The sequence below is a fragment of the Buteo buteo genome, chromosome 22, assembly GCF_964188355.1.
Source record: "Buteo buteo chromosome 22, bButBut1.hap1.1, whole genome shotgun sequence".
NCBI lineage: Eukaryota > Metazoa > Chordata > Aves > Accipitriformes > Accipitridae > Buteo > Buteo buteo.
In genome coordinates, this window is record NC_134192.1 from 6,269,305 (window position 1) to 6,295,842 (window position 26,538).

Consider the following 26,538-nt stretch of genomic DNA (forward strand, 5'->3'; position numbering starts at 1 on the left):
CTTCATATCCCTTCAGTACAACAGAAAATCAGAGTGTAGAAGTCATCTCCTTATCTCTCCAGCTGTGTTCATAAACCTGTGTTTTCGTTCTGGTTTGTTTTCTTCCCTTTAAACTTGTACATTTGGAATGACCAGCTACAGCACTGCAGTCTACTTTGAACAGTAATGCTCAGCAAAAAATGCAGTTCTCATAAAAGGCAGTCTTGAAGTCAGCTTCCTAAGGCAGCATTGCTAGGGTTGGTGTGAGCTTTCCAACACTATACTCGCTTTCCTCTCCCCAGCTACACCGTCACCTCAAAATTACTGTTAGCTGTCTTGTTCCTATTATAATCTCTTCAATTATCTAGACCTGCTTTCTTTAATTTCCTCAAGCCTATTTTGTTTGGGGTTTGGCGGGGAGAGTGGAGAGGGGTGTGTATGAAACATTTCCTGTGTGGTCCCCAACACACGTGTGGGATTAGGGAGAGCTAACTTGAGTTTTACAGCTGTGGCTGTGCTTGGAGCACTGCCAGCTCTTCCCTTACCTCCGCGGAACGTGACGGCTCTCAAATGGAGATCAATCTCCCATAGAAGCATGAAACCATCTTTGCTCCATGTGTGTCTCGATATGTACATAGGTACCTCAGATATAACCATTAAGCTATGGCAAAGCAAATCTTATTAATAACAAGAAAGTTGCCTCAAGCCTTATTAATAAACATAATGGAAAAAATGCATATTAAATTCAAAAGTCAGTTTAAAATGTCAGAGAAGCATTTTTTGTGATATTTACTGATGCAAGCTTTATTTCATGACTGTGAAGTGATAGAAAGGGTAATTAAAGGTGCAACTGTAAAAGCATCAGTGACTAACATATCGTAAAAGGAAAATTGAGGTTTCAAAATGGAAAATCTTACCCATCCAATCTGACTTACAGTTGATAATGTAACAGGTTTACTGGTTGTCAGGCTTCTGAGAGCCCTTATTTCTAAATGCTAACCTTATTTATTAAAGATTTGCCTTCATAGGAAGTGGTAGACGTGAGCAAGACCACCAGAAGAGTTAAATCACTATGGTATTATTAATAGAATATGCTTTGCTTCAAAATCTGAACTTCTGGAATAATAATCTTCCAAACAGCCAAAGCAAGATCCTGTATGTTGGGGTTTTTTTAATATTACAACATATATATTTATCTCATTAATTCCTCCTGCATAGGATCTTTTCCCTTCTTCCATCCATTCTTGCAGAGTTGCGCACGCATGTTTGATATTTTCTGTTGAGCTGTATTTACTTTATGATATTGGAAGATCTAACGTAAAGAAGACAAAGAACATTGTTTTCTCTTCCTAAGGTAAACCTACTTTAAATAATGTGAATGAGAAGAATTACCTTCAGTAGTCAAAGAAAAGGAACTGATATAATATACTCTGTAAAGTATCACTTGGGAAAATAAGTAGTGGTGCTTCAGGGCATAAAACAACAGCCAGCAAGGTCTGTTGTTTAGGGAGAGGAGGGATACGAAGAGAATTTGTAACAAAGAGAGTTTTCTTCACAGTGAAGAAAAATTGATAGCCTCAAACTATCCCCAGTTAGTTTGAAACTTGTTTCAATATTAAAATTGTAGTTTTCCCATTGTCAAATTTAAGTGTATGTAAAGACCATTGCCAGCTCTGGTTTGCTTTGGGAAAGAAGCTACATCAGCACTTGTATTTGCTGATCTATGTTACAAATCAATATTTTAGTAACCATAAGTACAATACAATTTTAGCTTTCAAGAAAAGAATTTTTCAAAATGAGTCGTGACTTTAAGATACAAATAAATAAGAAAGCCGTAACTTAAATTGACAAAAAGTGAGAAATTAAGTTCAAATGCTAAATCTGTACCTAATTGTCCCTATAAATGATTGCTCTCCTGTAAAATCTGGTATTGTCAGATGTGAGTTACAAAGTCATTTGTTATAGAATGTCAACCTTAACTGTAATTAATGTTTTGTTATTCTGTTTCACAGTCTTGAATGCTTAAATTGCTATTTATTTTCAAATTTATCTTTCTCTATTGATTTTTCACAAACATAACTATTATTTTTTGTGTCAATTAGACATTATGTAAAGTATAGCCTCTCATCTCACATTAAATCTTTTCCCCCAAAACCTAAAGTATAATGGAAACCACACACCTTTTGGAATGCCTCTTACATTCTGCTGCACACTTAGGTTTTTCTTCCTGAATTCATAAAGTTAGGGGTTTTTTCCTTGGTTGATTGATGGAGCTCTGTGTTACATAAATATTTCATTTCATATCTTTTGCTGGTGTTTCTAAATCCTTTTACTAAAAATCAGAGCAAGAATGAAAGGGGGTTTTGTCAACAATTTAATTATCACATGCAAACCATGTGTATGTATCCAGAGTGCTATTTTCTAGACAGACTGTGTCTGCTTGTGTTTAATATGTATGTTTTAATATTTCATGTTTAATATGTATACTTATACTATATTTGTACAAAGGTTGAAATTAGACTTGGGCTGAGAAATGGGTTTAGAAATGAGTCTTTTCTTCTTCCCACAGCATGGTAAGTGATTTATATTGTTCACTGTCATCATGTAGTGTTTCTATACCTCTCTTCTATCTGTGCATTCTAGACCTGACTGCATGTGTCTGCTTGTGTGGACATATCAGGTTCTTTAATTTGGCGTTTTCTAGCAAGTACCCAGTAATGGGACAAATTGCCTAAGAGACAACTGGAGGGAAAAAAGTATGCTAAGTGAGTTTTTTCTTTTTACTTTTTTTTTTCTGGTAGAAATATATCTGTATTTATGTACATGAACATTACAGCCAATAATAAATGTTTTTTTGTGTTAAACAGCAATGGTGTTGAAGTAACTTTCCTATCAAATTATTGGAAATATTATCCGTAGAAGGATTATACCATGGCTGAGTGGAAAGCTTTGATCAACATGAGCTGGGATGGGTTTGTTACTTGTGAGAGGAAACGGAGCTGACTTCAAAGCCAATTTACACTATAGGAGGAATTATACACCGATCAAGGGTCAGTGGTGCTGTGGTACATGTGCGCACAGAGCTCTTGGCTCACACTGCTGTACCTAGGGGTTTACGGAGACAGTGTTCGTCTGAGAGCATAATTGTTCTATCACATCATTGGAGAGAGATGTAGCTCCATAATTTGACTGAACTGTTAAGTGTTCTTGGGAAGGACGTGCATAGGGAGTTCAGTAGCCTTTTTCCTAGTTAATAGGCTAAATTTGGATAAGGTAATTTTGACTTCAGACACTTTGTCAGATCTGCTTGTGGTTTTTTCTGGTTGTTTTTTTTGGTTTGGGTTTTTTTTAACAATAAGTCTTTTAACTTGCTTGTGTTTGTATTTTTGCCTCTGCAATGATGACTTTGCATTGATCTTCCTCAAGAGGTATTATATTAATTATACAGGTGTCCTTAGTTTTCCTCTGTCTTTCCCCTCATCATCTGCAGAGACAATAAAAGCCTATAGAAAGGTTATTAGGATGAAAACTAAGACGCACACTTAACTCACAGTGACTCAGATACAACTTAATGCAGAACTTTCTAGAAGCATTAAAAGCATCTCCCTATGGAGATACTAACAGGAAGGCTGATCCCTCTGGCTGGGTAAGACCTGAGCAAATTTCATTCGTGTTTAGTGTGTGTAGTTTATATACAAGCTGGTTGTTTATTTTTTCCATCTTTATTCTTTAAAGTAATGCTGGTAGTGTAACTGTGCTTCCTACAACTTCTACATTTCCTCCTGCAGTCTTTGTTTTCCCTCTAACATCTATGTCTTTTTGTGTATTCATCTATTACTGTATCATTAACCTTGCTTGTAGATAGTAACGCTTCCTATAGTTGAGTAGAAGAGCAAATGAGCCATGTTCTTTTCTACATTGTGTACCTTTGTTTTATATGTATCAAATTTGTGATCCTACATATTCCTACAATATGTTGGTAAACCCCGGATAAAGTATGTCTTTGTTAAAATGTGACTTTTGATTTGCAACAAATCTTTTCTAAATGGAACATGGCAATTCTTCCTCCAGCTATGGTTGGCCCTTTCTTTTAAACACAGCCTCCTTGTTTGTCCTTTGTTGAAGTGTGATCAGAGTAAGTCCCCTGAGGCTGTGTTCATTGTGAAACTTATGTCTTACAGAATTTGCTTTAATTCTATTTTGTACCATACTAAACAAAATGATGTTTAGTTATTCTCAACATGTTTCAATTGACATGAGCTGAGTTTTGTTGTATGCAAATATATCTTTGTAATACATAAATGCTCTCTGCATGTCAGTAACAGCAGTTTGGTGTGGTTTGTTCTTGCCAAACACTGGTATTGAATGGATTTAGCTTTTCCACATAATTTTTCTGATAAATACCATATAGGACAACAGTAATTTGCCCTATGATAATGTTTAGGGGGTTGCTAATTAGAACATTGGGAAAAAAATCTCAACAATTGAAGCAATATTTTTTAAAACTGTAAAATTAGCAACATATAGCTAATTATGTTAATTGTATATCTGTTCAAGAGGTTATTGCTAAGTTTTTGAAACAAAGCAGAACTAAAAATTAAACTTCAAATAAATATTTCCTGAACATACATACTACAGAAATCCATTTAGAATTATTAGGAACTCTGAATGTACAGCCAGAGGAGACAGAGACTTCACTAGATCATATCTAGTGTTTATATTTTATCTGATCTACAGAAGCTGGACAGAATCCTTCAGGCTGTGCTATAGTGTGAAAGTTAGTTGGAAAAGGTTGGTGAACGTTGGACTTGGATAAGGCACACATCAGTGTTTAGTTGTCTGGCTTTTCTTTGTTTTCTGGTTGTGAGATGGTGAAGAATGAGAGTTCTGAAATGAATTCCAGAGATGTGGTCATTAGCAACAATAAATGAGTGTTTTCAGGAGCAGTACTTGTATAGCATCTGTAATTTTGTTGAAAAAGCAAGTGTTTAAAAGAGATAAAATGAATTAGCATGGGTATTTTTTAGAGTAGTTGTTTTGGAAATGGCTCACTGATTAAACAAAAGTAAGAAGCTATGTGGTTTTCAGTTGGTCCAGGTCAACTCTGTAGGAAGAAGGCTCTTTAGTTAGAAAGCAGGTAGGCTGAAATTTTGAGCTTCATCACCACTGTTTTATTCTCACTGCTGAAGTCTTCTGGGGGTACTTTTACCTTTGCCAGTACTGCAGTGTATGGGCTTTTATTATAAGGATAATATAGTAGATTACCCATTCAGCTAGAAGAGCTAGAATTGTTTTTGCATACTTTTTATCCTATCCACAAGATAAGTGAGTCTTTCTGTTTGTTGGGGTTTTTTTGTTGTTGTTGTTGCTTGTTTTGGGATTTTTTTTGTTGGGTTTTGTTGGGTTTGGGAGGTGGGGGCATTCCTCTCCTCTTTTAGTTGGAAAGACAGGTTCTTTAATCAAGCTTTTTCTCTTGTTTTTATTTTTCTTCTGTATCTGTGTGTTTCAGACTTAATTTCAGTCTAGTTCTTTAATAATTCAAAATAATGTTTAGTAGCTTTGCACTTACTTAAAGTTTGTGAATAAGTTAGATTGGTTTCACATTGTCCTAATTATTGGTGCCTCCTATTTGGCAAGCCTATCTCTGTAGGACTGTATGTGTTCAATTCCTTATCAATGAGGTGAGAGGAAGACATTGTCAGCCACTTTATATCCAGCTGAGGCCAGGTGTTGTGCATTAACATGTAAATAGTGTGATTAGTGCCAATTACAATTTAAAAAGAAACATTAAAATCTGCTGGAACACAGTTTGTCACCCATACTTTTTTGTGTTTTACTGCTTGAGGTTCTTTTTTTAGGCATCTGTTATCACTTTCGGTCTTGATTACTGTAGGGCTTCAAGCTGATGTTTGCATCCGACAGGTTAGATGTGTGAAGAGAAAAGACTGGATAATAATGCAGAAAAAGGAACTCGGGTCGGATTGCGTTTAATCACCTCGTGTGACTTAACTCTGTATTTTATTATATATCTCAAGGGCATAAGGTCTACTGCAGACGTCATAGATCACAGGGCAGCTGGGGTCCTCTCTGTTGCAGTTGGATATGTGTGTACATATATGCATCAGTTAGGGAATTAGAGATAGCAGTGGGGAGAGTATTTAGAAGAATGGTAAGTCTTCCGATAAGCCAGTTTTAGACTTGAAAACAAAACTTTACTAGATTTAGTCATTGACAACGCACTTCATGCTGAGGATGTCCTGTTAGTTTGCAGTACCTTGTGCTTATCCTGTTCTTTACCTTGTAAATTCTGTTACTTGGGTCACTGGTTACATGTTTTTCTGTGACACCTGAGTGCAAGTTGTAGCTTCTCCCTTTGCTGGTTATATTGCTCACATACTTAAATAAAATGCTTATATATAGTGCATGGCTATGCTGTCAAGTGTTACTGCTATTGGGTACACTGTTTTAGTATGCTTACGTTTGAGCTCAAGGCAAGCTAATACTGGTAATATCCTGATTAGTGTGCTTAAAATTCGTGAGAGTTACTCTGCTTGGGCTACGTCTTCACAGGAACCTGCGCTTCTGCAACGGTCTTGGTGTCCCTCATAGGTCTCAGTCCTCTGGTAACATTCTTCCACTGCCAGAGAGCTCTGCTCTACCCAGCAATAGTTAGGATTGGGACGTAAGCATGCTATGTGGCAGGCTGTCTAAACATTGCATCTTTAGACATTTGCATTTGCCAAATTATGCACAAACTACTAAAAGAATACTTTTTTATCAGGTACCACTTCATGTGAGAAGACCACTATGTACGGTAGCACGAGCACTGGCGCGCTGTTTTGAAGGGTTAGATGCCACTTCTGTTCAGCAGCACTCCAGTATTATCCCGGCTGTTTGGAAAGCTTCAGACTCTTTGACACTGGGACTCTGCTGGATGCTGTTGATCTCGCGTCTCATGTCTCACTTTCCACTTGTGGCAGGAAATGTTGCTACATTTTCGAGTGTATGCTGCCAAGAACTTGTCTTAAGTATCTGAAAAAAATGATTGGTTCTTCATCTTTTTCTACCCCATAAGGCAAAAGATGGTGAATAAGGTATTTGTAGCGATATTTACATTTATACATGTTTGTGGCAGGCATACAATTAAGATATGCAATTTTTATAATAACTATTTTCTCACTTGTACAGCATACCTTGAAATTAAGACTGCTTCTGCTGGCTTACCAGACCTCTTCATAGACTTGTGGTCAGGCGTAGTTGTCCGACTGCTTTCTTAGGTTCTTCTGTTCTCAATGTAATGGAACCTCAGTCAAATAAAATACATGATTTGCATTTCTGACCAGTTCTTTCATCTCATGATGATTCTAAGATGTAGGTGCTCAAGAAAATCTGAAGTGCCAAAAGATGCGTACCTTTCTGTTTGTATAAATTGACACATTGACTTTAAAGAAAAGCTAAGTACATTTAATATTGACATCAGTATTACATCTGCTTCATAGTGTGATCCCTTACAGAACAGTAATGCAAAAAGTAGTTGAACAGTACAGTTTGTTTTGTATTAATATTTAATCTGATACCAAAAGCACTTAAAGGAGCTAGGGATACAAGTCTTCTATTAGAAACGGCTTCTTTGTTGCACTGAGCAATTACTACCCAAGTAAATGAAACCAAGGAGTTTGTTCTAGCATCATTAAGTTTTAAAAATTGTTCTGGTGGGAAAGCTTTTGTTTCAGTTTCTGTTTTTAAGGGTTGTTTCTTCAGAGTCAATCAAAAAGTAACTTCCTTGATGTTAAACACAAGGGTACAAATTAAGGCTAATAAACTGATATTGAGTGAGTCAGAGAAGTACTGATAAATGCGATTGCTTTTGGGAGCATTCCGCAGCTCTTAGCTGTGGAAGAACTGTACAACTTTCTGAAGAAAATAATCAAATCAATGAAACATCAATTATTAATGTTCTGTATTGCCAGAAAATTGGAAGAGCTAAAAGAAAGTCGGTATGCTGCTTCAATCTTGGAGAATGATGAGCGCGCCCAAGGTTCTTCTAAAATTTGAGCCAGTCTGCAAGCAGAGCCTTCCCCAGCTTTGCCTGCTCCCCTAGGAGCACGTGGGGAGGCAGCGCTGACAGGATGATGTGAGGATTTTAGCTTTCTTTTCAAGTAAAATAGCGTTCCTCTCGGTCGTAAGAAAGCATGAAATGATTCCCATTGGGACTGAAGGAACTCACAGTGAAATGGATAAAAGGGTTTAAGGAAATCTCATAATTTAGAATTATCCTTTGTTTTCTGGGACTTTTTTCATTGTTTCTGAACAGTTGGGTCGTAACTACTGTTTGCATTCCTATATCATGTACAGTGCCTCGTTTATTTAGGCTGTGGAGATGTTTGGATTTGTCCACACGGTTTGGCTGCAGCTCAGGCCCACATCTTAGTTTTCGGGTAGAGTGGTAGGCTGCCTTGGTTTTTGCTATGCACCACTGTTGCCAGTAGCTATTGTTTGTGCACAAATTAGTTGCTCGGTGATTGATGGGCTTCCCCCGGGGTAAGAAAAGTAGGTATTAATGCTTGAAGGAATCACCTCAGTGCTGTTGTCTGCTCCCATATTAGACCTGTGGCTGAGGTACCTGAATAGTGCCATATACTGGAATAAGTCCTTCATTGCCCGTTATGGATTACTGCCAGTTGTGCATCATCTTCGTGTGCCAGTGAAACACTTCTTTTCTTTTTTTTTCCACGCACACACCCCTCCAAGTTCTAGGAATTTTCTCTTAACTTCTTTAAATCACTTTTCCTAAAGTTTCAAACTTGCTGGAATATTTTAAAGTCAGAATTTCCAGTCTGAAATAAACCAGGTGCTTGTTCATAAGTGAACTTTTCACAGTTTCCCTGGTGTTCTGCTATCTAAATTGTTAGATGTATGGGTTCATGCTATTCAGAAAATTACTTTGACCATTAGCAAATAAGTAAGGTCCTGACTTTGACTGTTAGCAGGCAGGTAAGGTCCTGATGCTAACTGCAGGCCATACAATTCGGACGTGCTCTTCTAGAGTAGCACTATCAAAATCAATGAATTAACTCCTTTTGAGTCCATCTGAGAATCTGTTTTTTCACTCCAGTTCTTACGCAGACAGGTGGTCTTCCATACAGCTGGAACAGTGTTTCATGCTGGTATCTTAGATCTCTTGAATTTTAAGAAGGTAGTTTTTATGTTTTCAATTGTCTTTTAATAAGTTTCATTGCGCTGCACAGCACAGTGGGTGGGATGATGATGTGGGTGCTTTATATACTAATTTTGTCAGTAATACTTTGCAGCAGTGCTTTAAATGTCTAGTGGTGTTATTGATTGGCATTCCATTAGTTTTAAATATTGATAGGAAATTATTCATTCATTTAATGCATAATTTCTGTCACCTTGTTTTGGCTATGGGAAGAACTGATCTATTAAGTCCAGCCATAATATTTATGGATAAAATCTTTCAGCTTTAAAATTAAAAATAATTAGCTGTTGTCACAGTACTAATTATTGTACATACAGTATCAGCAGGGCTATAATCTATCTGTCCAATATGCATTCTACTCAAATTGCATTAATCATAACTTGCTTAAATGTTAGCAAATGACTCTACAAAGTGCTAGCAATAGCAATTCTTGCAGTCTAGAAATAATGAAGATGTAAATCACTTCTACGCATCATTGCCATAATATTCATATGATAGGTTATGAAACTGCTGCATCCACTTTTATACTAATATTTAAGATAGTTACTCTTTGTGATGGCATCATGGCATAGTACCTCCGTTTATTTCCAACTGCATAGGGCCATGTCATAGTCAATTGAATTAGTGAATTTAGATTTAGTTTTTCAAACTAGTCATGAAAGTCAATACTGGTCAAGTATATTCTAAATTCAAAATAACATCGTAGACTTTCTGAACGTGATGCTTTACATTAGCATGCATGCTTAGAGCAGAATTTATCCTATGAAATTCTACATGTCAAATACAATAGTTTTCAGGTTTTAGTGTGAATATTATATTTGCACTTGGTGCAAATTGTTATGGTTTACTCACTTCAGCAGAGGTATGCAATTGTATAGGACAATGTATTGCTCCAGAACTTTCTTTTGCATGCACTTGTTTATATTATGCAATTTGCTTGATTCTTATTCTCCTTTCTTTGTGTTTGAGTCTGTATTCCTCTGCATATTAGTAATACTTGCTGCAACGTTTTGTGACCAGCTCAAAGCAAACACTCCTGCAAGCTTTGATGTCAGGAAGGGTAAGCATAGTTTATTAAGGAGACCACCAGCTCAAAGCCTCTATCCATATTTTTTCCATTGGGAAAATGCTGTAAAACTATTTTCTTGCCATGCACATTTCATTTCAGAAGCTTCTAACTATTGCTGCAGTGATAGACCTGAGCATCTGCACCAAGAGTTGAGTCATGGTACCTGTGGGGCCAAGGCAGGAGGAATGAAGCTGAGCTAGTTTGCTTAACTCCTGAGCTTTATTTTTTTTTTCAAATGCAATTTTTATATTAAATTACCAATCTATGCTATGAATTCCCACACAGAATTTAGTAAAAACTCAGAAGATGGATACTCTTCCAAGATGAATTAGAGTGGGAATCTTTAGGTGAAGTTTTCAAGCTTTTCTAACGTGAACTCATCACTGGCTTTGAAATTTTTGGAGGCTGTAAATTTCAGTTCTTTTTTGAAGAGTGGCAGTACTTAGAAGGCTTGAGCGTTTGTCCCAGAGTTTCGTTTATCACAAGGTTATCAACCATTTGATGGCTATCATCATGCCTGAGAATCTCAAGAGAAGGGGATTTAAAAAGTGTTTTTATAAACAAAATGAATAAAAGTAAGACAGAGTAATAATGAGGAGCTGCATTTGTCAGCTGCTTTCTGAAGTGTGCCATTCTTGTTGCTATGATAATAGAGAAAATTAATACATACTGTCAGGACCGCATGACGGGAACACTGAAAAGCTGTGAAGTGACTGTACACAGTGGAATAAAAGAAATCCACTTTGATCTACCATTTTTGATGTTTTATAATTGCACTTATTATCAGGTCCTTTACTCTCTTCTTATTTGACGCAAGATCCATTATCAGTGACAGCATGAATGTGAACATGGGCTTGATTTGAAAAACTACTTAGGATGAGGTAATGGGGAAAAAAAGCTTTTTGTTCCTAACTGTTGAGAAAAGAAAAAAACAATTTAAATCATTTATGTTAGTGCTATCAGCTAATATCTTCCCAGAAATGCTCCCCTTCATGTGTAATATTGTTTATATGCTGCATTTGAGTACAGCCTGTTTAATTAGCTCCCTAATGGAATATTGTATAACAAAATGGAAATTTATCATTTGCTTTTATGCCTTTGTTCAGCTACAAACTAGGGCAGGTCACCGTGCCCAGCCTGAACTCAACACCGTTTTCTTTCGTGATGCATTTGAATAGGACCAATTTAATTTTTTTTTTTAAAATGCTGTCTATTGAAAATTTTCAAACAAAGGGATAAAGTGCTGTTCTTTTAGCTTCCCATGCTGTCTCATCTCTCTCCTGTGTGAGATGAGAAGTAATGCTTCACAAAGAGGCAGATTACCAGGTATCTTGTCTTTTATTGGGCTATACAGTAGAATTAGTCTGTCTTTACAGCATCAGCGGAGTGTGGATACATTCAGAACCCATGGAGTCTTTCTTTTATATATGAAGCAAAACTGGTAAATTGGTTATTCGCTATGTTAAACGGACTTGAAGTTACACACACAGAGTTTTACTTAGTTCCTACTGCAACTGACAAGAAGCTCCTGTTGGCTATATGTAGCCTACATTTTGTTTACCTTGGCTTTGGTAGGTAAAGAAATAAATGACCAGAGGACTGGTGGCATTTCCATACCGGCAGACGTGCTGCCCCTGGCGCGAGCCAGTGCCGCGCAAGAGCCTCCTGCGCCTCGTCAGAAAAGCTCCTCTAACTTAAGACTTCTACCACCCTCTGTGAAAGAGAAATCTGCCACTGCGACTTACGCCTCACGTTAAAGCGTTGCCTGTTTCTCTGTGGTAGAGCTTTAAAATGTAAAATCCCATTTCTTTGAAAGTGTGCCGAAACCCAAACATTTCAGTAAAAGTGTCAATTCCAGTGATGTTTCCCCAAAGAAGAGATCTCTGTCTGGAGGTGAAATTCCTCATCAGAGCAAGAGGTTCACAGAGGAAAGGCAGTTGTCAAGATACTCACCTGGAAAGTCAAATAATGGTGAAGGAGAGGATTGAAAATGATACCCTCGCACCTGGTACACAATTAGTCTTTTCTCCTTCCACTCTCCTCATCTCTTGTGAGCTACTTCACTGCATATAAAAAATGAAATATTTATGGGAGCAGAGAGACAGCCACCAACGTGCTCTGTAGCGCAGTGGTCAGGCACTCCTATGTTACGTGACTGACAGCAGTTCAAATCCCTGTGCCGACTACATTTTAAGAGCGACAAGTCTCAGGTAGTAGGTCTATGGTATGAGTGCCGAAGATTCAAGTCCCATATCTGTGTCAGAGCAAATAAAGCTGAGCCTCCCATGCTCAGGTGAAAGCCGTAAAGACTGGCTTTCTTGATTTGTGAGGAGCCGTGTTTCCTCTGTTTTCTACTCTGAAGTGTTCTCTGCATTGCCTGGTGATGCTTATATACGTTGGAGTCTGGTGAGCAATACTGTCAAGTCTAGGGAAGCTGTCACCCTGCATTCGCTATTGCCAAGCTTAATAAGACTTAGCACTTCTGTAGTGCATTTTTATATTCAAAGTGTTATAGGAATATTAAATCAAATTCTGCTCTCAGCTGAACTGTATCTCCATTCATTGCTCAGTTTTGCTTGACAGTAAGAACTTGGGACAGAAAATAAAGAGCTTCATTGCACCAGTGGAAGCACCGGGAGAGACTGAGAGAGAAGGAACATGTTACTACCCATCAAGGGAGTGCACTTGCCAGTTCCCTTGCATCACCTGGCTTATGTGAAAGCAAAATAAGACAGTGTCTCGCTTCATCTGTGCTTCTCCCTTCCTGCTTTTGGGAAGGGAGCATCTCAGTGCGTCACCCGTGCTCCAGTGACAAGAGTTTGCCCCTTTTTTTTGGTACGTACAGGGACCGCTCGTGCTTGTGCTCTCTGTACAGTCCGTATAGCAGCTGCCTACAGTCCCACTTTGCCTGGAATCTGTGGTACTACCAAGTGCAGAATTTTCTTATAATTCATGGAATCTGTGCTGGAAGTCTTCCAGGTGATTTTACATATTCAGTGATGGCATGGACAATATTATTCACTTTAACAGCAGCCATCCAAGGATTCTCTACTAATATAACCTAATAGAACAGCTTGTCTTTGACTAATGCCTTAGGGGGGGGCTTATATTAGTAGACATGGAGTTTGCTGCTGTTGCTATGGTGTTTGAGGGAGGCTTTTTTAGGGTGATAGAGTCATTTTGAAAGAAGCATGAAGTGTTTAGTTTTGTATAGGTAAAGCATGGTAATTTTAGTGCTGCCTTTATAGCATGTGAAATGGAGCTAATGCTTCACAGTGAAGAAGAATGCAGACATACACAGTGCTGTCATACTCGGAGATCATCTGGAAGGAGATGAATCACTAATCAGTAAAGGGATAAACTTCCCAAGCTATTTGACTTTGTATTAATGTTGGAGCCTGATCAATACCATAAATGTCAACTACAGTTTCGGTCATTTAGTTCAGTCTCATGAAGTAGAAGTTGTTTCTGCATTAGCTATGCTGTCACGTGTAATGTGCAGCAATGTTTTTAATATAAGTGATGTAGCAATATAATCATATTTGTGCTATCAAATTGCAAGGATATTCACATGAGATGAATTTTAGCTCAGCAGATGTCCCACACAATGGTACCAATTCTTTCTTCACAGCCTCTTTGGGACGAGTGCAGTTGCTCTGCAGCACGCAGAGCGAGTATGGGTGCTGGCACGTGCACTGCAGAACTGAGCTGGTGACAGATCTTTCCCTTGCCTCTTTTTTTCCTGTCTAATCAATGGGACAGAATTAGAGCTTTGGAGATCACTGCAGGCTGTAAACTAGCCTGGGAGTGTCTCTGCAGCCATCTGATATTCCCTCCTACGTTAAGCAAAATTTTCATCTGAATTTGGACTATGAACTACCATACAGCTGTCTTAGATTATATCTTTATACTCAGTTCTTCTTTCTTCAGTTGGAACCGATTCATTGACATCTTCACTCATACATTTTTCAGCCGTCTTTTTTCTACAATAGCATACACTTTATTTTGATAGATAAGTGGTGTGTTGCTTTTTCTTCAGTGTAAGATTACAAAAAACAAACTGGAGGAGGAGGAAAACTGTGTCTGAGTGGCCCCCTGCTTTTTGACGCGTATGATGCATTTTTCTTCCACAATTTCTACTTCGTAAGTGCGTGGAATTCTAAAGAATTCGATTTCAGCTGAATGCTACAACGCAGCTCTAATAATTACTTTTAAAAGGTCATTTTGAAATTGCATAAGCTGAAACTACCCGCTTGATGTTCACTCATTCTGTCCATCCCCTTTTGTAAAAGGTAACTATAGCATGTATTATTGCCAACTCCTTCTTCTACCTCCTTGATACATTTGCTTTGTTTGCATTCAGTCTGCATATTCCATAATAAAGGCAGGCAGGTGTATAAAGCACAGTGCAAGTATATGAACAGAACAATTTGTTCTATCCTAGTTTCCTTGGATATTCTGTTATTCAGTACTGTCAGATGGGTTTGGCAGAGGGTACTTTGTTACCTGGTTATTGCATCATTCAGGTTGAAGTGCAGTAATCCCATTGGTATTGTTCACAAAATCTGTATGAGGTTATTTACAGTATTTGTTAACAGTCACGTATTTAAAAAGACTGCAGGTAAGCATTAAAATTAGAATTTAAACATCAGGATGAGGATCAGAAAGAGGCTTGAATTACTATTCTTTTCTGGACAATAAATCCTATAGAAGTGGTTTCATGGGTTCCTTATGTGTGTTGAGTTTCAAATTGCTATTTAAGTGTCAATACCTCGCTCACTCAGAGATCTGCAAATCAAGTCTTTCATCTCTATTTTTTGCATTATTGGTGGTACACGACTTCAAGGCAGATCCATTCTTCTTTTTCAGCCATGAGAATGGATTGCCTTAAACTTGTTTCATCAGTTGGCTGAGTAAATGACACACTCGTCTTCTTTTCCCCAAATGTCTTCTGACTAAACCAGGGACTGACCTGATCACGTAGGAGGAAATTCACCACAGACTGGAATTTCATTGAGGTTCTCTGGCAGAAGCAGGAAGCAAGCAGTGAGTGCAGTTTTGCTCCATGCTGTTGCATTAACCTATGTGAAATCAAATCCTTCAAGATGATAAAGATTTAGCCTTGTAAATAAACTGAGACAATATCAGTCTAACTTTTATTCTTTCCACGGGGATTTGAATTCAGTGGTGATTTATGTGTATGCATAAAACACAGATATATTTTATATAAGTATATTATAGGATATTATAAGTATATATAAAAGATACTTATGTAATATAGTGTATTATAAGTATATTATATGCTTCTATACATAAAAATGCTTCCTTTTTATATGTACGTTTTATACTTAGATACACGTAGGTTTGTGTGTATATTGCCTGCTTATTCTGCGTGGATGTATAATTATCTATATAAAATTTTTATATAAAATATTTGCAACCTCCTCATCTCAATGATAGTTTGTAGCAACAAGTTCCTAGATTAAATGTGTTGCTAAAAAAAAAAAAAGAAAAAAACCCCACAGTATTCCCTTTTATCAGTTTTAAATTTCTCTTCTAACAGTTCCATTTAGTGATCCACTGTACTTTTATTGTGAGTGTAAATAATTGCATACCTACTGAGTTCATTATATTGTTTCTCTATCATTTACATCTTGCTTCTCTTTAAACTACACAATCTGTTTAGTGTCTCCTCACATAATGGTTTTTCCATATCACTAATTTAGTCACCTGTTTGTAAAATCCCTCCTATTTTTACCAAATTGTTCTGCAAAAAAGTGTCAGGAATGGAACAAAGTATTCCACAAGATCTGTATGTAATGATTTAACAGCATTTGCCTTTTTACTTTCTCTCCAATTTGCTTTATTTTCCATGCTGTTACATTCTTTTACTAAAGCTGTACATAGAAAAGAGGTTTTCATTGAGCTGTTTACAGGTCCATTTTCTGAGTACTTGGAGTTCATTTAGATCTCAGCAATCAATTTGAGGTAGCTTGCATTTGTCGATGTGCATTTTCATCTGCTGATGTATGGTCCATTCACATACCTCTGCTGGACCTTCTTATTTTATGAATCGAAATAAGTTTGTGCCAACCTGTGTTTTACTGGTTCAGTGGTTCCTCCCTTTCTAAATTAGAAATACAGCAACCCCGTTCCTGGAACAGAATGGTGTGGTGTTCCACAGCTGATATTTTGAAGTGATGAATTTTCTGTTTCTAAATGTATAAAAAATGGATATGCCCTACCAAAGTTGGACTGTTAGCTTCTGTGGTTACACCTAGCAAACGAAGGCAGAATAACATAATTGAAATCAATGGAGTTAATCCCATATCATGCTGTTGTAACTGGGAAAAGAGGTGGGCCCTAAATTTACCCCTAAGTCATTCAAATAAAGCCATCTGCTCAAAAGTTTGGTCAGAACAGGTTTTAAGCCATCATCCTGGCAATAAAAGGAAAATGAATGATTCTGCAAGGCATACAGCTTTTTGTACATAAAAATGAAGCAGCCTTGAAAATCTATTGACTTTCCAGTAGGTTAATATTTTCTAGTAGGTGACTATAGTCCATAAAAGTCAAGCCTGAAAACAGATGAACGTAAGTTCTTCTAAGTTGCTATAAATTGCTGAAATTTGCCTGAATACTTACTGAATGCATAACACAATAAAGTCTGGTATTTGACCTTTGAGGTCTAAGTTTAATGGGAATCCATAAACGTACCAGCTCAGTTTACAGAGGCACCCCATCCCAAATTTTGTCGTGCAGGTGTGCTTATTTATAAGACAGTGAAAACCCTTAGTCAGTAATTTTTTCCCCTGGACTTTCTAAGTATCAAAATATGTGAAATACGAAGTTCTTTTCAAAATTCAAGAGTTTAACTGCCTCCCAAAGGTCACCGTCCATGTCAGATGGCCAAAACCATAAGGTGTGAAATTCTCCAAGAAGCCCCCAGCTTCTTGAACTCTTTTTGAGCAGTATGAGGAGGCACTCGCTGCCTTTGCAATGCTGGCCCAGCTTTGTACGTCTTTGTTTCTGACTTTATTTTCTTGGATATTTCACACCTTCAAAGAGTTATCTTCTAAAAGCCATTTTTTTTGCTCTATTTGAAATTCTGAAATATGTAGGAGTTTGGCATAGGATTCAGAGCTGAACAAAGAATAATAATTGGTTTTCTTTCAAGAATCTGAATTTCTGAGAAGTTAGTGGGCTTGTTCTTTGATTGTAAGTACTGTAAGTTTCATGTTCTTTGATTGTAAGTACTGTAAGTTTCAGTTGAGGGATAATTATTTTTATATCTTATAATTATTATTATAAAAGCAGCTTTACCTAGTCTGGAAAGCAAACAAAAATAGCTAATAATGAGTTCTGAATAATTTTGAGTCAGTTTTAAAAATGATAAGCAAAGACTCACTGCAGTGAGCTCTCAAACTTTGCATCACTTAAAGGGAAATTTCTTCTGTAGCAAAAGGTGCAGAGAACTTTTTTCCTTAACACCAACTCTTGCACTGTTTGACCTCAAAACATTAATTATTTTTTAATTTGGAATGAGTATCTTGATAAATCTTCAAGTCTTTATTAAGGATGTGTTCCTGTTTGATATTCGCTTTTGTTTAGGTTTCAATTATTTAATTACAGGTCTTGATATGAAACTAATCATGCATGCATCCATATGAAGCTGGCATACTGACAGGATAAAATCATTAAACAGTCATTAGTATAAACTGACGTTGGCCTGTAATTTTTGCAGTTAACGGGGGAGTTGGTGCTTGGTGAACAATCCAATTAAAACTGGCAACAAAAGACTTAAAATGTCAGCCAAATTGCTTTTTAATAGTCAACGCAGCCGTCACAAAACATAAACATTAAAGTCCCCATAGTAGCATAAAGCTTCATGGTGAAACAATTCTAGAAAATGAATAATAATTACAGTATCCTGAGAATTCTCTTAATAGATGTGCATTCATTAAAATACTTTGTTGGTTAGATTCATATGAAAAAGTATGTTTCCCTTGATGCTTCTTTATGCATTTGTTTTGAAGGTTTTATTCGATATTTTATAGATGTAATTTCTAGTAATATTCAAAAATGCATGTCTTATTTACAATGAGTTTAAATAACTGTATATAGATAAGCTTTGAGCGAAATGCACCTTAGAAATGTTGTCATGGTTTAACCCCAGCCAGCAACTAAGCCCCACACAGCCGCTCGCTCCCTCCCACCCAGTGGGATGAGGAAGAGAATCAGAAGGGTGAAAGTGAGAAAACTCATGGGCTGAGATAAAGACAGTTTAACAGGTAAAGCAAAAGCAGCACACGCAAGCAAAGCAAACCAAGGAATTCATTCCCCGTTTCCCATGGGCAGGCAGGTGTTCAGCCATCTCCAGGACAGCAGGGCTCCAGCACAACTAACGGGGACTTGGGAAGACGAACGCCATCACTCTGAACATCCCCCATTCCTCCTCCTTCCCCCAGCTTTATAAGCTGAGCATGACGTCCTATGGTCTGGGATATCCCTTGGGTCAGTCGGGGTCAGCTGTCCCGGCTGTGTCCCCCCCCAACTCCTTGTGCCCCCCCAGCCTCCTCGCTGGTGGGGTGGGGTGAGGAGCAGAAAGGGCCTTGGCTCTGGGTAAGCGCTGCTCAGCAATAATGAAAACATCCCTGTGTTATCAGCACTGTTTTCAGCACAAATCCAAAACACAGCCCCATACCAGCTACTGTGAAGGAAATTAACTCTACCCCAGCCAAAACCAGCACAAATGTGTTTGTGAGGTGAACTGAGGGTATGGTCACAAAGAACTTTTATAACCTATAAATGCTGTAAAGTGATGTCATCTTTGTTAATTTTGAATTGCACTAGATTTCTTTTGCAAGTTGAGCAAGAACAGCAGGAGAAGCTTGTCAAACCTTACTGCCTGAAGTTAGCTCTCTGAATCTGTTTGTGCAGAAGTGACCCTATTGGTACTTCATAGATGCTCTGCTCAGATTTTCAAAGGTGTTTAAGAGTGCAGGGCTCCTAATAATAAAACGCAGTGGAGTTAAAAGTCCTAAATAGTTCTGAAGAATCAGGCCATAACCCCCAGTTTAGTGGAGTGGTAGAAGCATATTCATATTTCAGAAAATCTACATGCTTGCTTGTAAATGCCTAAATATGCATTTGAGTGACTAACTTGAAAACTGTGGGTTTGTGCCTAGGCTGTTATGTTCATTTTCAGGCATTACAGTAGCTGTTCCTGTGTTGTCATTTTGTCTTTCCCTACAGGAGTTTTTCTTTTCTTTAAAAAATAATCAATTTGTTGTTTACCATCAGTTACACATGTACCATTGTCTTTCCTCCCAGCAAGCTCAGTGCTATAGGAGAAGTGTCAACATTCCTAAATAAAATGTTAGCAAACGTCAATGGCAGGAATAGATCTTTTCATAGAAGTATTTCTTTTATTTATGGATTAAGTTGAGAGGGACAGGAACTTGTTAACTGCCTCTAGGGATAAAAGGCAGCAGTAGTCGTTCAGCTAGTTCTACACTGAGGTATATGCTTTAACTAGTTTGGTGTAATTTAGATACCACGTAAAATCATTTGGTTAGTGACAAATAGCTTTCTGTTATGCTCTCTGACAATTACGTGCAGCCTCCTTCTTAAATAATACCACGTACTTCTAAGGGTTACCGAGAATAAATTGATGCTAACTGTCCTACAGCTCAGGTTACCATTCTTCTTGTTTTTAAAAAAATGTCCCATATTTAAAACAACAATTCTCTGTTTAAGTAGAGAATTAAAAGGTAATTTGAAATAATTATTTTAAAATCTGTTTCTCTTCTAAAGTAAAACTTCAAAAGGATAATATGTTTTGAAACGTAATTTGTTTTAAAGAACTCTTTTTTAAGAAATCTGTCAACTAAAGTTTGTGAAGTAGAATATAAACGAAGCTGAAGGAAACAGTCTGGTTTCCTGCAAGCTCTCTACCCTGACCAACAGGGAGCTAGTAAGGTTGTTGAGAAAAATCTGTCCTAATGTAATTTATGCATTAATTGCAAATTATTTTATAGGTCAGACTACTCTGAGGAGAGGAGAGGATGGGGGGCTGCATGTACTTTGATTTTTTAAAAAAAAGTTGTCAACAATATTTCTTGACCAGTAATAAGCACACATACTTGCTGCTTGTCAATTCATCAACTGTGTTTAAAACCAACCTCCACTAAGATGAAGTGGAAGTCTCTTCTCGACTTCAGGAAGAGTAGTGCATCATGTTTCTAATTGATATAACAAGTTTGAATGTATATGCAGTCATTCAGGAAGAGCCAGATAAAACCATTATCAGTTTCACCAAAAGCTGCTCATTTTATTGGTTGGTAGCTTGCTTCTCTATAAAGTTTTCTTTCTGATTATCCAAAATAGCTAGCAGAAAATTGTAGTAACAAAGAGCTCTGCTACTCCGTACAGTCTACAGAGAAAGAAGAATCACTTTAAAATTAAATCTCGGAGAATACAGCGGAAATCATTGCTGCAGAGCCAGTACAGGGCACACAGATTTATAATCAGATGAAGCCCAGTGATTTATGGTGAATTCTGTTTGAACCTTGTAGGTCAAGGGATATTTGATCTGAAGCAGCCAGCTTTGAGCAAGCTGTCTTTTAATTCTCTACTCCTGTAGAGCAAAGCCACGCAAGTGGCCCCAGCAGTGCTCTGGTCCCCCTGGACCATCGCTGCACCGCTACGCCTCCTCCCCAGGAAGGCAGGGAAACAGTCTAGACGTAAACTTTTCTATAGAATGCCCAAATCTACTTAGAAAAACCCAATGCCATGATATGGCCTAAAGTAATTTTTAGCTTATTTCAGTGTGATGACGGTGTGTTGTGCTCCTCTATCCTCCAGCTGAATGTGATGTTCAGCCCTGTCTACGGCTTTATGCAGTACTCTTGCAGACATCGTAGTCTATATAACTGGCTACAGTGTTTACACAAATCTAGTTGCAAAATGTTCTGTCAAGAAAAATATTTCATACTATTTATTTATAAAACACTGCTACATTAGTATTATTTTGATGAATTTGAGATAGATACGCATATAGAGCCACAGTTAAATTCTACATATGTTTACATGTTATGGATACATTTGACAGCTTTTTCTGCCCCTCCACAAGTTGCTATATAACCACAGATAAATGAATTATTTTTTTAATCCTCCCTATAATCTTATAGCAGTCACCGGAAATATCTGTAAAGATGTTCATATCAAGCAATTTAATGTCAAGGTGAAACCCGTAATAAACATATATGGAATACTGTTTTACTGAATAAAATAGAGACCTTCATTTTCCTATTTAAGCTATAAACATGTTCTTGAGAATATTATGAACATAGAAGCTAGTCTATATTTGTCCCAGTGTTCCCTTATTAATACCTTTCTAAAAGGACTGTCTTAAAAATGAAGCAAATACATGGGGATAGAGACAATTACTGAATGATCCAGAAAAGCTTCAAGCTTCTACATCTGTGTGTGGTATTGATCATAAAAATGGATCTAGCTTTTTCAATTAGCCCTGCAAAATAATGTCAGGAGACATGCTGGATGTCTGGATTTCACATGATAATCTTGGAGGGCAGAGAGTTAGGTGTCCTGAGCAAAGCCTTTATCTATCCAGATGGGAGAAGCTGAAGTGTGATTCATCCTCGAAGCCAGAAAGTTCAGGCACTAAATTTTGAAGTAAACTTAGAGTAAGTTTGCAGTGCTGCCAACAAAGAGCTAGCTCTGTCTGAGTCCAAATAAATAGGAGATGTGCTTGGGATCTTGCCCCTACTAATTTCAGGAATGTGCATGAACATGCTCATCAGTGCTTGCGTTTGGGTCCTGATGCAACTGGCAGGTTTAACTATGACTTAGTGTTTATCATCTTTCCGTACCTCCGTAGAGCCACAGAATATTTTGTATTTACAAAAATATGTCTCTCATGGCTGGGCTTTAAGTTGAACGGGATTCTGTACTTCAGTCAACTGGTAGGACTCATGTCACTGTCCGCAGCCTTGAGAAGGCGAGCACTAAAATGGAGGAGCCTTCACCTCAGCCATCGCAGTGCAGTGAACTCGAGCGCTGCAGGGTTTTACGTTATTTGGGTCTGTAACGGGGCAAGGCCTCAAGCAGTCTGTTTTCCTAAAAATGTTGCAGAGGAACAGGAACACAGATGAAGCAGGTAAGAGGCAGGCAGGGAAGGTTATCATCCACTGTAGAGAGGTTGGTGGCAAAGTGGCTTAATATGTCTGTATCCATGATATTCCCACTGAACTAGTGGGCTAAATACACTGTGTATTTCAGTATGATTTATAGTTGCTAATTCCATTACCCATAGATCCCTTTTAGAAAGCCCTCACAGCTAATGAATTTAATGACACAAAGGCCAAAACTTGAATATATATCACTCTGCCGAAAACCATCAATAACTGGGGAAACATTAATTTTTACAGCCGTGGCTGCTTGCAACCTATTTTACCAATCATAAACTGCTCTTTAATCAAAATCTGTTCACCTCTAAGGTCATCAAAATTTGCTGCCAGGCTACTTGTAACTGCCTGGCTTTTGTAAACCTGGATGATATGCTTACCCTGTAAGCTATAATCTCTCCCGCTTTGTTCAGAGTTTTAGAATAGTGATTGTACTGTCCCCTGTGAGTTGCCACTGATAGAAGTTACAACTTGTGATATTGACTGAACCCACCACTTTTAAGTAATGGCAGGAATTAGGCATTCTCCTGAAAATATCACCTTTAAGCTGGCTGGGAGCTGTCAGTCTCCACTTCTATCCTTTGAATGCTGTGTGTTGTTAATTGTACCAGCAGCCGCTTGATCTGCTAAACAAACCACTGGAAGCCCAAGCTGATAGTTTAGGTTGTTCCCTCGGTCACCATCGTAATTGGAATGCTGCTTTTCTTCTCCCTTCACGTTTTGTCCTTGACCTCTGTGACTCAAGCACCAATGGGCTGGGCTTGTGTTGGAACAGACTGTGGTGGTTTAAGAGGAGTCCTGTCTCAACTGAGTGGGTGTTTGAGAGAAGCTGATGAATGTACCACCTGCAACGAAGGAGATGGGAGTGAGTAGGATAGTTTCCTTTCGAATTTGTCATATTAATTGACGTAAATGTGAGCATTTCACACAAATGCAATAATGTTTTTCACGTAAATATTATACATAGAGTGCATTAGTATTTGACAGCTATATGAAGAAGTCCTATAGACCAAAGCTATAATTCAGACAGTTCAGCGGAGTAAAAGCACCTCAGGAGCTCTAGCTCTTCAGTCCCCTCTGGAAATGTTTATGTTATATGAACACGCATCGGCGTGTACATATTGTCGGTGCTTCTCCATGATAACTTTTAAAACTTGCATCTTATCCACAGTACACAGCGTTGTAATGTGAAACTCATTCCTAGTTACAAACTACAGCACAGAGAGTGGCATCTTATAGTGCAGTGTTTATATCCAAAATTCAGCAATCAGGCTCCCAAGTTAAAGCACTGAGTGATGGAGTTAATTAAGGAGGATTAGTGCTGTCGTAGCTCTAATGGTCTACAGATATAAGTGCCTCTAAGTGATGCAAAATTTGTCAGGAAAGGTAATGTCTTTCATTGCACCAGCTGATACAGCTGGAGAAAAAAAGCGGGCTTTGGGCCCACAAGCCCTTGTTTTGGTTTGAGTATATTAACATTCCTATCATCAGAAAAAGCAAAAACTCTCCCCCACACATACATTAAAAAAACAAAAAAGTATATCAGTCTTATTTCAAGAATTTTACAAAGTAAAATTGACAAGTTAAGTATACAGTACAAAGATGCCAGATGCCAGAATTTTTTAAGTCTTGAAAGGCAGAATATTGTTAAATGCATCCTAGCAGCAAAGTTGGAAAAGGTGGACATGTGATAGTTCCCTAGGGATAAATCACTGCCTTTCCTTTTCTAATGAGTTCTAACCTCTGTTCTTTTGCCTGAAAAATTCTTCCATGTCTTCCTGCAGCTGAGTCAAGAAACAGGTTGTTTGCAGAGACACTTTTGAGACACTTCTGATTTATTTTCCAAAATACTATGAGATCTGCAGTGTTTGGGTTTTGTTTTTTTTTTCTTTTTTCACTTTTATCATGCCACTAATTGATGTTTTACCAGAAATAGAGCTCAGCAGTGTTACCATCCTGGCATGCAACAGTAATGGCAAATTACTGACAAATACAAAAGTCTTGCTAATGAAAATTCCTTATGCTAGAAGTTTTAAGGCATTGATACTTAATACCAATACCATATGCAGGTTATAAAGTCCATTTATACTATTTGATTTCTGAAGATTTTCTAGTAGACTTTAAGTAATCCAGCATTTGTTTGTTAGAAGTGGACCAAAAATGTAAATTAAAATAATGGGAATAATCCCAGGCTCACATTAGTCTACCTAAATAAATATGGACTCCAGAAGAAATTTTAGCTGAGTTTAGCACTATTTCACAAGAGACTGTATTAAACAGAATAAAAGAAACATAAAACATTCACTTCTGTAAAAGCAACAATGTTTTAAAGAGGGACCTGCTGGTGATGCTCTTGTTCCTTTTTACTCTGGTGTTCAAAACTGGGTAATAATCTTTTTGTAAAGTGTCTTAGAATGAAGTCCATTATGAGTGTTTACAAAATATGGTCACTTAGGTAGGTCTTACAGTACAAGTTTTGACTTTTAATGTAAAAATAGAAAAGGAAGTGCTGCACAGCTATCATAAGAAGTCTTTACTGTCCTTGTAGCTTATATGCAGGATAGATTTTTGCCTACATAGTTAGACCATACAACATTCAATATGAATGTTTCTTGTGTTTTAAAAAATAGTTTAATTGCCATCATATTTCATTTTTAAATATGGCTAAACTTGGAAAAGTTGAAAGAGAAATAAGTTTCTGTTAGCATCAGGAAATTATTAGAATTCTTATTTTCCCAAATCTCTTTTTGTTAAAGTGATCCACAAATTACTAGTTAGAAGCTGTTATTGTGTGTGCATGTGTATAATTGTAAGGGATTCAAGGGAATTGAACATACGTGATACAGAGAATGTAAAGGAAACATTTAATGGGATCCATATGAACACATTGGACTGAGTGTTTTAAGTGTTATACATCATTTCTTTGACATCATTACATTATTATAAAGTAAATCCAGCTGTATTTTATGCTCATTGACGCCAATCAAAGTACATGGCATAAGATCTCTGTTAATTTTTCTTTGGAAGTGAAGTGCTGGGTTTTCAGCACAGCCTAAATAATAATATGTAGGCTTCATTTTACTCTTAGAGTGGCAGTATGGTATGGAATTATATACTTGGCTATTTGAAGGCACACCTGTACTGATAAATAAAGGGCCCAGAGCCCCTTAATGATCGCCAGTGCTTAACTGGTCCCTCCCTCCCTCAGTCTGGTCTGGGCCGTCCCAACCTGCTCAGCAAGGAAAATCTGCTGCGGCAGGGGCGAGCTCAGAGCTCCGTGGGCATGAGTCAGTAGGCTGTGGTGGGAAGTGGTATTGGTCTCTGGAGGTCTCTAAATCTCTTTTACTTCATGTGTAAACTTTGAGTCCATATGACCTTTAGTTTATAAGCTTTCATTACACTGTAAACTTTATTTTGCATAAAACCGTATGGTCTGTAGAATTCTTTAGAGATGTTTGATATTTCATATTCTGGAAGATTTACTGTGTAGTAAGGCCAAGAAGAAAGTCAGATACAGCAAAAAAATAATCTAAAGGTAAATTGGTATTAAAGGTACTGGTTAGATACTTTTGTATCCTAGTGGTCTGACAAAGTTCTCAAAGCAAAGGATTTTGCAAGTAAGGTAGGCCAACTAAATATTGAGCTACATCAGAAGGAGCAAGTGTAGAATAGATTATTGAAGCACAACGTGAATTTATACCTCAATAGAGCAATTTCATACACGGTATTTTTCTTCATATTCACCCTTTCTCAAAATACGTGACAGCAAAAAGTAAAGGCATTCAGAGATAGGCAACAAATAATTAGGGACTTAGTAAGGTCGTTGGTGCATACATAGAAAAAGAATAATTTTAAATTTAGAATGGAAGGAAAGGGTGTAAAGACTTGCACAACATCAGTAAGTATATTAACATGTAGCAGAACCAGCACTCTGCAATGGTAGCACCTACATCTAATTCTTAGTTTGTCTTCTTGGACCCAGAGCATAAATCTCATTGTAAAATTAAGAATTTTTATTCTGTGCTTTTTAGCTCTAGTCTTAAGCATTCTGATTCTCTGTTTTC

The 26,538-nt window shown here is 37.5% G+C and overlaps 1 protein-coding gene across 5 annotated transcripts in view; it reads left to right on the top strand.

The window, feature by feature from the left end:
• Positions 1-26,538, top strand: part of TENM1 (teneurin transmembrane protein 1) — a 252,225-nt gene that overhangs the window by 60,140 nt on the left and 165,547 nt on the right. For 3 of the 5 annotated variants that reach the window (XM_075053993.1, XM_075053994.1, XM_075053995.1), the window contains exon 3: positions 16,106-16,142. The exons of the other annotated variants lie outside the window; for them this stretch is intronic. In XM_075053993.1, the coding sequence (XP_074910094.1) occupies positions 16,106-16,142 (37 nt within the window). The remainder of the gene's footprint in view (positions 1-16,105; positions 16,143-26,538) is intronic. 5 annotated transcript variants of the gene reach the window in all.